Source organism: Eubalaena glacialis, chromosome 3 (genome assembly GCF_028564815.1).
Source record: "Eubalaena glacialis isolate mEubGla1 chromosome 3, mEubGla1.1.hap2.+ XY, whole genome shotgun sequence".
NCBI lineage: Eukaryota > Metazoa > Chordata > Mammalia > Artiodactyla > Balaenidae > Eubalaena > Eubalaena glacialis.
This window is the reverse complement of record NC_083718.1, coordinates 168,168,552-168,180,690: the sequence shown is the minus strand read 5'-3', so window position 1 is coordinate 168,180,690 and position 12,139 is coordinate 168,168,552. Positions and strand designations below refer to the sequence as shown.

Here is a 12,139-nt window from a genome sequence, read left to right as displayed (position 1 = left end):
CAGGTAGGAATGGAGGAACCTACATTGTATTCCTCCCCGCCCCCCCCCAACCATTTCAGGCCAATTCCAGGGCACAATCTTGGATGCCTAGAAGCTTTGGGGCCCTTGGCATTGGGGTTCTATCCATATCCTCCCTCCCCAGGGCTACTCAGCCTCTGAGGAAAGGAAAATTCCAATAGGCCCCCCACTGGGGAGAAGCTACCATCTTACAACTCAAGTGCAAGGCTGAGAGAGCCAGGGCATCACTGCCCCAAAGCCACCAGCAGTGTTCCCCCTTTCCTTGTACTGTGCAGCTCAGTGTCCCTGCTCAACCTCATCAGTCCCCTCTTCTGGGGCCCCAGGATTCTGCCCCTTTATCCTTGGCTTTATCAAGGACACCCCTTCTTAAAATTAAGAAATTGCCAATTGCCCGAGAGCACTGCTATTTCCGCCACCCCCAGAATTCTTCGTAGATACTTCCCCCGAGGTGACCTTCTGAGAGGAGGAACGTAAACAGGACATGGTATTCGGCTATGTACCTCTTCTTTGTTGCACTTTCATTACAGGCCAGGCATCGTGCTAAATGCTGTACCTGCATTTTCTCATTTAATCCTCAAACTGCTCAAAGAGATAGGTGTTATGTCACCCACATTTTACAGATGAGGAAACTGAAGCTCAGAGAGGTTTAAAAACTTGCCCACGGTCACCTGGCTACTAAATGTTGGAGCCAGGATTCGAATCCATAACTCTCTGACTCCAGACCCATGCCATTATCCACCTATTTCTCTGCCTCTCAGACCTTGGTCACTGCAATGCCAGTCTTGACATGGGCTTCTGGAAGCCCCAGATCCTGGAGAGGGGTTTTCCAGGTGGGAGAAGCCTCCCCCCACTCCCCCTCTTCTCTGCCTGAGAGGCCTGAGGCAGAGGCTTTGTGCAGTCTCCACACCTAGGACCCCGCCACCCACGCTCAGGTAGAGGTGGGTGAGACTTGGGTCAGGTTTCTTCATAAGAGACCCTGGTCCTCCAGACCCTGGCCTCCACCCCAAAGTGGCATCTGCCCAGCAGAACCACCTCAGGCCCTCTCCCTGGGGCTTCTCTCCTAAAGAGCTCCTGGTACAAGTTAAAGAGGAGGGTCAAAGGGAAACCGCAGGAGACGGGGCAGTCCCTGGCCTGGTGGACCCGTGCAGGGGATGTACCTATGAGGGGACCAAGTTGTTGGGTCCCGGACCAAACTGCAGGAGCTCTGGAAGTAACGGTGCCATCATGAGCCTCCTGCCATGGGTCACAGGCCATCGTCCTTGTCTACAGTAGACGGGAGTGGCCAAGATTGTGGCTGGTAGGCACATGGACTTGGGCAGAATCACCCTCTAGCTGTGCGACCACAGGCAAAGTACCTCACCTCACCAGGTCTCAGTTCCCTCACTGTAAGATCTTAACCTCCTGGGGGTTTTGTAAGGGTTAAATTAGATAACACAAGGTCGGGCATATCATTAAGTGCTTGATAAATGCCGGCCAGTGATGGCCGTGGCTGTGAGAATCACGACAGCTAACTGTCATTGAGTCATCACTGTGAACAAGGCCCTCCGCTGTGAGTGGAGCATTGATTAACTGGAGCCTCACTTCACCTTCTGAGTTAAGTACTATTGTTATTGTAATTCACAGGTGAGAAAACCAGGGCACAGAGAAGGGCACTCACACCCACAGTCACTCAGCTAGTGGGTGTGAGTGGCAAGGCCAGGATTTGAATACAGGTGATCGGACTCCAGAGCCCATGTTCTGCGTGGTTCTGGTTCTGTAATAGTAACAGCAGTGATGGCAAAGGCGACAGGAGAAGGACTAGTGACCCCAGTGGTAGTAGAGGGACCCCGTAGTTAGGAATGCCCTCTGGGAGCCATGGTCCATGCCAAGTCCCTGGGCTTAGAATCACTCAAGGTCCACACTGTCTGACATGGTATTTGGTGCTTTCTGTATGTTGTATAATTTGAACAGCACAAGGGGGCCCAGCATGCAGTCCCCAGACCCTCCTGGCTATCTCCATTGCCACGCAGGGTCTCTCACCCCTCTCCTGATCTCTTTCTAGCTTGGAACCACCCCCAGCCACAGAACTGATACCCCCTACTTGGAGATCTCACAGGCATCTCAAACTTGACCTGGACAAAATGAGCTCTCGTGACTGTATTTAGGGCACACACTTCCTACTCCATGTCCCAGTCGTCCCCATCTTGGTCACTGGCATCCCCACCCTGCCAGCACTCCAGAAGGAGCCTAGGAGTCAACCCTGACCCTTTGTTCCATCAGCACCTACATGCCTTCCATCAGCAAGGCTGTTGGCTGTGCCCCTAAACCACGGCCCCAGTTTACCCCCTTCCCTCCACCTCTACCACGGCCACCCTTGACCGAGATGCATCGTCTCCAGCCTGCACACCTGCAATAGCTGCCTCCTAACTGGCCTCCCAGTTGTGCCTCTTGCCAGCTACAATCCCTCTCCCTTCTAGCATCCAGGGTGATCATTTTAGAAAATGCTGAAAAGCCTTCCCCGGCTCCCTCCTGAATTTAGAAGCAAACCCACACTTCTGGTCCTGCTCCACCACAGCCCCACCCACTCCCCTCGCAGCCCCACCCAACTCTACGTTGACCGCTGTGGGTCTGTTTTCTGTTCCTCTAACAAGCTCTCTCCCACCTCAGGGCCTTTACACCTGCTGTTCCTTTTGCTGGGAATGCCCTTCCCCAGGTCATCACATAACAGGCTCCTTGTCATTCAGGACTCAGTTCAAATGCCACCTCCTCAGAGAGTCCCCTCCTGACGGCTCCCTCTAAAGCAGCCTTCCTTGTTATTAGTTACTTGATTTCCCTCATAGTTCCTATTATGATCTGAAATTTGTTTATTTGATTTTTTGCCTGTTTTCTGCCTGAGGATGCTAAAACGCAAACGCCCTGAGATCACGGAACTTGGTCTGACTTATTCATCACTGCAATTCTCTGCATCTAGAACAATGTCTGGCGCTTAATAAATACGGCAGTTAATAAATAAGGACTGAGTCAGTGACTGGCTGGCACATAGTAGGTACTCAACCAAAAGGTGTTAAATCCTGAGTGAATGAACAAGCAATCACCCTTTAAGGCCACTACTCATGTCCCCGCTTTAAAACTCAGAAGGGTTTAGCCGGTGACCCACAGCTCTGAGCTGGCATGGCTAGGGTTGAATGTAGGCCTGTTTGAATCCATGCTCTTTCCATGTCTGACACTGCTTCTGTCTCAGATTTCACAGGTTCCTCTCCCTGGGGCCAAAAAATCTGCAATGCATCTGGGCACTGGCCGCCCAAGCTGCTGCAGACCAAATCCCTGTCTCCCTGGGTTTGGGGGCAGCCTGCAGTGTTGGGCTTGGACCTCAGGGGCCAAGTCTTTCTTGTTCAGGATGCTTTCTCTCTACCACCTGCCTCTCAGCCCTCAGAGCATCTGAACCCGATGCCTTCCCCATGCGGCCCTCTTTGATCTAGGGTCAATGCCCCTCACAAGTCAGGGGCCTGTTGCTGAAATCCACATGGTCTCCCTTCTTATGGATCAAAGAGGTTCCACAAGGTTCAGGGCTCCCAGGGACTTCTGCCTTTGAAAAGGTGCCGAAAGTGACACAAAGTGAAGGGAGACCTTGCCTTCTTCCCTCTGCCACCTGGGCCAAGCCTTGACAGACTAGTAGCCTTGGGCTGGGCCTCCTTCGAGGTGAGACTTGCACCTGCTCTGCCCCCAGACCCTAGATGGCCCCCATTCCCTCTTGGTCTGGGCTGTGTCTCCAGACTGAGCTCACCTTTCAGCCAGGCAGGTGGCGTTTGAGGCAGAGGTACCACCCTCCAAACTGCTCTGTGAAGCCTTGGACTCAAAGAGCTCGTGTCACTCCGAGCTGCCGGGCAGGTTGGCGAACCCAGGCCAGTAATTTCCCTTTCGGGCTCGTATGCCTACATAATCCTGATGGTGAATTAGACCCATCCAGCCATCGGTTCACTCAGCAAGTATTTACGGACAGGATTTACGGACCACTGCCCAGTGGATGCGGTTTATCCACTTACAGATGCCAGCCCTTGAGAGTTCTACACGAGAGAAAGAAAGGTTTAATCCTCCCTGAGTCTGAACCCATTAACCCTGGCATGAACACAGCTCCTGGTACCATGAGGCACACGGGGAGCACCGTTCTCTGTTCCTTTCAGCTCAGCCTACAAAGGAAGGGCAGTTTGGAAAATCACTTTCAGAAAATCACAGACATTATTGAGGATGCTTCTCATGCTATTCTTGCAGCATGTGGTGAATTAGAACAGAGAAACGGACCCGAATCGCAGGGAGTGGAGGGCCCTGGGGGCTCGGAGAGCGGGACAGCATTTTGTTCCCTCCCAGTTTTGAGCAGAGCTTCGTCTCAGGCCCCTCAGGCCCCGGAGAGTCTCTGGGGCTCGAAGCCCTTCTGAAAGCAAGATTTCACGTGCTCGGCTGGCTTCCTTGGTGTGTGCATTCTGGAAGGGAGCATTTTTGGTGTGGCTAATTGCAAGCTACTTAGAGAGGACTTAGGAAAGTCGGCCTCGGACTCCTTCCGGAAGGGCCTTGTGCTCCATGCTAAGGAATCTGAACTTGACCCTGTCAGTGATAAAGAGTCACCGGCGGGAGTCTGAGCAACGTGTGATGCTGTCAGATCTGTGTCTTAGGAGGTTCACTCCTGCAGTGGAGAATGGATTGCGATGTGTGTGGTGGGGTGACTGGAGACGCTTTGCAGTGAGACAGGCGAGAGCTGAGAGGGCCTGGGACCATCACCCCTGAAGAGCGGCAAAGGCGTGGAGGGGAGTGTCAGTGCAGAGACGGATTTGCCAGGTCACGGTGACTAAGGGTGCAGGGAGCAAGTAGGGTGAGGAGTGTAAAGATGTCACTGTGGTGTCTGGCTTGGCCACCTTGGATGGTGACACTCTTCACCGAGCTGGGGAAGGCAACAAAAAGAGCAGGTTTGGGAAAACAGAAAGAGTTAGGATCTGGGCGTGCTGCATTTGAAGCACCCTCCAGGGAGGGCTTCAGGTGAGTTTGATATCATTGTGGGCCTGAAGCTCAGGACAGAGGGAGGGTTGGAGGTAGAGACTGAAGAGTCGTCCCCAAGAAACAGTAGAAGCCTCGGAGTGGATGAGAAATTCCAAGAGAGGCAAGAAATTCCCAGAGAAGAGGCCATGCTGGGCCCTCTAGCTTTAAGGGGAAAGAGGAGGAGAAAAGTCAGTGGAGAAGAAGTGGGGAAAGAAAGAATCATCGTCATCTGAGAGGTTGAGAGAGAATCAGGAGCGACTTGGGAGAGAGCTGTGGCCCCCAAAGGCTCTGCACGTCCATGAATTACTGCTGTGATGTGAACACTGGGGGAGCACTGTCACCCCAGCCCACTCCACCCACTGAAAGGCCAGCCCTCGCTGCCCCCATGCCGGGACGTGCAGACCCTGCATTGCGAGGCCATGGTCTGACCTGGCAAAGGAAGCCCTCCATGAGGCAGCCCTCATCTTCTCTTTGACTAGTGGGTTAACAAAAAAAGATATTTTAACAGCCAGCCCCAGGGTTTCTTCCAAGTGAAAGCTCTCTATGTTAGAGACAATATCACCCTATACCTAAAGAGCTTGGGTCGGGGAGGGAGACATCAGCCTGTAAGGAGATGGCAAAGCCAAGGGCAACCGGGCTCTTGTGCCTAAGAAGTCGACAGAAGTCCTGAGACGGGGCCGAGGTCGAGAGGCAGCCAAGTGGAGGAGGCTGGAGTGAGACGAGAGGGGGCAACGCACATCACAGAGAAGCCGGGGGCTTGCCAAGACAGAAGCCAGGGAGAAGCTTCTAGGGGGAGGGGCCGAAAGGCTCTGGGGTTCCTGACTGCTCTGATTTTCATTTCAAGCCACTTGCATTGTTGAGATGTGAAGTCCCTGCATTGCCACAAACCTCCAATAAAGGCTGTGCTGCATGCAAACACCTTTGTTAATGGTTTTGTTTTTGTTTTGGGGTGGGGGTCAGGAAAAATGGGCCAAGTTTTCAGCCTAGGTTGGCAGAGCAGAACCAAGGGAGGTGAGGCATGGCAGTGAGTTCAAGGTTCAAAGGAAGCTAGAGCTGACAAAGATTCCTGAAAATACTTGGAGGGATTGTAGATTTCCACCTCATTAAGATGGGATACCATAAACAAGACCAAAAGACAACCCTCAGAATGGGAGAAAATATTTGCAAATGAAGCAACTGACAAAGGATTAATCTCCAAGATTTACAAGCAGCTCATGCAGCTCAATAACAAAAAAACAAACAACCCAATCCAAAAATGGGCAGAAGACCTAAATAGACATTTCTCCAAAGAAGATATACAGATTGCCAACAGACACATGAAAGAATGCTCAACATCACTAATCATTAGAGAAATGTAAATCAAAACTACAATGAGGTATCATCTCACACCGGTCAGAATGGCCATCATCAAAAAATCTAGAAACAATAAATGCTGGAGAGGGTGTGGAGAAAAGGGAACACTCTTGCACTGTTGGTGGGAATGTAAATTGATACAGCCACTATGGAGAACAGTATGGAGGTTCCTTAAAAAACTAAAAATAGAACTACCATATGACCCAGCAATCCCACTACTGGGCGTATACCCTGAGAAAACCATAATTCAGAAAGAGTCATGTACCAAAATATTCATTGCAGCTCTGTTTACAATAGCCAGGACATGGAAGCAACCTAGGTGTCCATCATCGGATGAATGGATAAAGAAGATGTGGCACATATATACAATGGAATATTACTCAGCCATAAAAAGAAATGAAATGGAGGTATTTGTAATGAGGTGGATGGAGTTAGAGTTTGTCATACAGAGTGAAGTGAGTCAGAAAGAGAAAAAGAAATACAGTATGCTAACACATATATATGGAATCTAAGGGAAAAAAAAAAGGTCATGAAGAACCTAGTGGCAAGACGGGAATAAAGACACAGACCTACTAGAGAATGGACTTGAGGATATGGGGAGGGGGAGGGGTGAGATGTGACAAGGTGAGAGAGTGTCATGGACATATATACACTACCAAATGTAAAATAGATAGCTAGTGGGAAGCAGCCGCATAGCACAGGGAGATCAGCTCGGTGCTTTGTGACCACCTAGAGGGGTGGGATAGGGAGGGTGGGAGGGAGGGAGACGCAAGAGGGAAGGGATATGGGAACATATGTATATGTATAACTGATTCACTTCGTTATAAAGCAGAAAGTAACACACCATTGTAAAGCAATTATACTTCAATAAAGATGTTTAAAAAAAAAAAAAAAAAAGATGGGATACCGATGTGAATTGTACTTCAGAGGACAGGGTGATAGTCCCTCTGCCTCTGATATTTGGGCTACAATTGTCTTTAGTTTCCATATTGATTAAAAAAGTATGATATTTATAGTTCTGTAAAAAGAACGAGAACTGTTTTCCGTTTCACAGCTTAAATACTTAATTTCATTTACTATCATGTTTCACATTCTATTACCATGTCACAACTCTGATGCCTCTCCTTGGAAGATCAGAGTGTTAAACCGTGACATCCTCTGGGTAGGGAGTGGGTAGAGGTGCTATCAGGAAGAGTGGAAACAGCAGATTCAGACCACGGTTAGGCCACTCAGGGCCGCACACTTGTGTGTAGGGGCCAAAGTCTCACCTGATTGGTTTGGACATTCCTGGTATCAATCATATGAAGAGAGACATGTCCCAAGTTATCCCATGTTAGAAAGGGGGCCTGAGAGGAGGGGACTTAGGAAGGCAAGAAAGGAGACTAGCTTCCCCAGGCTCCATCAAAAAGGACCAACAAGGCTGAGGCCAATTCTATTGGGTGAGGAGGGCTAAACAAACACGGAATCAAGCGGCAACTCAGATTGATTGTTTGTGGCTTACCTGTCTGGAAAGAATTCACAGTTGCCTCCGGACTCAAGCAGGAAGGGTGCTATGATCAATTAATTATGCCTCCCATGGGAATGGTAGAAGAGAAAGGGATCTATGTGCCAAGTATTTTCCATTGCTCGTGTAGACAGTAAAATGGGTGTGAGCATATGGTGGAAGGAGGGAGCTGCTTCTCCTCGAGCTAGTCTTCTGATAGTAATTACAGAAAACCTTCCTCTAAACTTGAACCCAAGGAGAGCTACTTGTTCCAATCACTTCTCAACTCCTTGAAACAATCCTCCTAGACTTATACCTGGGTGTTCGGAGATCCATGGGATTTCAAGATGAGGGTTTCAAGAAGGAAAGAGTGGTCAAGAATGCAAAAGCCTGTTGAGACATCGAGGAATATAAGGGCCAAAACAATTCCCATCTGACTTGGCAACGTGATGCAAAATATTTGCTGCAAAGGCCAGTTTGCAGGGGAGTAAGTGGGAGATGAGGATAGACAAGGCTGGGTGGAGCTTTCAAGATGCTGGGCATTGTTGGTGGCATGAGGAAACCCTTCTCATGATGTCACAGTTTGTATAAGGTGGTTAAAATATCTACATGTATTATAATCTCAATCATATATATATTCACAATATATGCATGTATGCAATATGTATTAGACAAAGCTCGAGGCATAACCCTCCCAGACTTCAGACAATACTATAACGCTATAGTAATCAAAACAGTATGGTATTGCACACAAAAACAGACGTATGGATCAATGGAACAGAATAGAGACCCCAGAAATAAACCCACATGCCTACAGTCAATTAATCTTCAACAAAGGAGGCAAGAACATACAATGGAGAACAGTCTCTTCAGCAAATGGTGTTGGGAAAGCTGGACAGCCACATGTAAATCAATGAAGTTAGAACACTCCCTCACACCACACACAAAAATAAACTCAAAACGGCTTAAAGACTTAAATAGAAGACATGACACTGTAAAACTCCTAGAAGAGAACATAGGCAAACATTCTCAGATATATATTGTACCAATGCTTTCTTCACTCAGTCCACCAAGGCAAAAGAAATAAAAGCAAAAGTAAACAAATGGGACCTAATCAAACTTATAGGAAACCATCAACAAAATGAAAAGACAACCTACAGAATGGGAGAAAATATTTGCAAACAATGCGACCAACAAGGGCTTAAATTCCAAAATATACAAACAGCTCAATATCAAAAACACAACCCAATCAAAAAATGGGCAGAAGACCTAAATAGGCATTTTCCAAAGAAGACATACAGATGGCCAACAGGCATATGAAAAGATGCTCAACATCACTAATTATTAGAGAATTGCAAATCAAAACTACAAGGAGGTACCACCTCACACCAATCAGAATGGCCATTAGCAGAAAGTCTACAAATAATAAATGCTGGAGAGGAGGGAAATGTGGAGATAAGGGAACCCTCCTGCACTGTTGGTGGGAATGTACATTGGTACAGCCACTATGGAGAACAGTATGGAGGTTCCTTAAAAAACTAAAAATAGAGTTGCCATATGATCCAGCAATCCTGCTCCTGGGCATATATCCAGAAAAGAGGAAAACTCTACCTCGAAAAGATACATGCACCCAATGTTCATAACAGCAGTATTTACCATAGGCAAGACATGGAAGCAACCTAAATGTGCATCAACAAATGAATGGATAAAGAAGATATTATACACACACACACACACACACACACACACACACACACACACACACACTGGAATATTACTGAGCCATCAAAAAGAATGAAATAATGCCATTTGCAGCAACATGAATGGACCTAAAGATTATCACACTAAGTGAAGTAAGTCAGAGAAGACAAATACCATACATCATTTACATGTAGAATCTTAAAAAAAATGATATAAATGAACTTATTTACAAAACAGAAACAGATTCACAGACAAAGAAAACAAATTTATGGTTACCAAAGAGGAAGCCAGGGGCAGGGGGAGGATAAATTAGGAGCTTGGGAGTAACAGATATATATACTATTATAAATAAAATAGTATATTTTAAAATATACTATTTTATATACAAATATATATATACATAGTATAAATAGTATATATAAAATATACTATTTTATATACTATTGTATATAAAATAGATAAATAACAAGGTTCTACTGTATAGCACAGAGAGCTATATTCAATATCTTGTAATAACCTATAATGGAAAATAATCTGAAAAAGAATATATATATATATATGTATATCTGTATCACGTTGCTGTACACCTGAAACTAACACAGCATTGTAAATCAACTATACTTCAATTAAAAAAAAGAGGAAGAAGATGGGAAGGGAATATATGAAAATCGTGGTTAAAATAGGTAAATTTTGTTTCTTCTTTATTCTCTTCTGTATTTTCTAAGCTCACTTAAAATGATCATGTGCTATTTTTATCATCAGATAAGAGGCATGGGAAATTATTTTTGAAATAAGCTTGATTATTATGCGGGGGCAATAAGAAATAGGCTGGGAAGGGGGTGACCAACTGTCTCAGTTTGCCTGGGACTGAGAGGGTTTCCAGGATGCGGGACTTTTGGAGCTAAGAAATGGGAAAGTGCCAGGGAAACCAGGACAAGTTGGTTACCCTAGCTGGGAGGCTGAGACCGATGTAGCACTGAAGGAAGTTGGGGTTTCCTGGGGGGCAGTGCTAGGGTAAAGAGGTTTTGAGCATATTTGAAGACTGGGAGGAGGACACCATTATATAGGGAGAGAGGCTGAATTTATAGAAAAGAGAGAAGAATAACTGCCAGGGTGAGATCAATAGGAAAACAGCTGGGAGAGAGCCGTGCACAGGAGACACATAGGTAACAGGAAGAGAAATGACGTATCTTCGGAGATAGGAGGGCAGGAGGGAAGGGCAGACCAACTAAAAATAAATTTGTTGATGCAGGGGAAGCAGGTTGAGGGAGTGCACACCTGAGGACTAGGAGGTCCAGTGAGGCCTAAAAGCCCCTAGAATACCTGGGGACCCTGAGGACCCTTGGTGGCCCCCAGACATGGGCTCCCCATAATGGGTACCCCACCCCCTGCTGGAGTGGATGGAGACTGGGTCCCATTGGAAGCTGCAGCAACCCTCCCAGGTGCTGCCCACCCCTCAGGCCCTCCCTGGCCACCTACCTCTGCAGGAGGGCAGCGGGAAGTCCCACGTGGCACTGTTCTCAGAGCCAGCGTGGCAGGTAAGCACGGCGTGGCCCTCCAGGAAGAAGCCGGGGTTGCAGCTGTAGCGGACCTTGTCGCCGAGGTTGAAGGTTGAGCCCTGCTGGACGCCGTTGGGCAGCCGCCCGGGGTTCCCACACGTGTGGCTGGGGAGAACTGTAAAGAGAAGGAGAGACACGCAGCCCGTGAGCGGGTCTCCAGCCCTGACACCCGGCCTCTGAGCAGCGCCTCCCTGGGTGACCCTCCTCCCCGGACCTCCTTTCTTCCGTAGGACAGGGCTGCCCCTGAAGGCTGCCTGGCCCCTCAGTACTCGCAGGGGTCACACGTTCAGGAGGAGCCACACACGCAACTTATACCTGGACATCCAGGTTTCCTGCTTTTTCTCATGTGTAGCCCTGGATGTGAAGTATGTCTGAACTGTGGGTAAGCGTCAGTTCAATCCATTTCACCTGTATCCTGCCTTCACCAATCAAGGTCGTTTTAACTGTTGCTACAAAAGACTTGCATGTCCTCCAAGTGGCACGGAGCCTGAACAATAAGATGTTTGCCTGAATTGTTTTCCAGGAACTTGTGTCTAGTTCGAATTAAGCCAGTTAAGACTAGCTCTAACTGGACATGCGCCAAGCGTCTGCTTGTTGACTTTTGACGTCAGAGGGCCAAAAACTCCACCCTCAGGTGGTGCTAAGCACCCACCCCCAAAATGGAGGCCCGCAGCTTAGTTCCGCCTGAGCAGAGCGATGATTACCGCACCTTTTCCCAATCCCCTTTCCCCATGCTTCCCAAGCTCCCCACGCCTCAGACCACACTGCTGCTTTAGTCTCTATCCCACAAATACCCTGAGCCCCTTGCCTTTGGGAAGGCCGATTTGAGACTTGTTCGCCCATCTCCTCGCTTGGCTGCTTTGTGAATAAACACTCTCTTTGCTGCAAACCCCGGCGCCTCAGCGCTTTGGCTTGCTGCGCGTTGGGCAAAACGAACCTGGTTCAGTAACACATCCATCCCATCACTCGAGATGCCCCAGGGAAATCACTTTAATCTCTTGGGTTTGGTTGCTCTGCT

General features: G+C 48.1%; 1 protein-coding gene across 6 annotated transcripts in view; it reads right to left on the bottom strand.

The window, feature by feature from the left end:
• The window catches only part of CSMD2 (CUB and Sushi multiple domains 2), a 661,810-nt gene that overhangs the window by 425,094 nt on the left and 224,577 nt on the right, over positions 1 to 12,139 (bottom strand). For all 6 annotated transcript variants that reach the window (XM_061184511.1, XM_061184512.1, XM_061184513.1 and 3 more), the window contains exon 4: positions 11,042 to 11,236. In XM_061184511.1, coding sequence (XP_061040494.1) covers positions 11,042 to 11,236 — 195 coding nt within the window. The remainder of the gene's footprint in view (positions 1 to 11,041; positions 11,237 to 12,139) is intronic.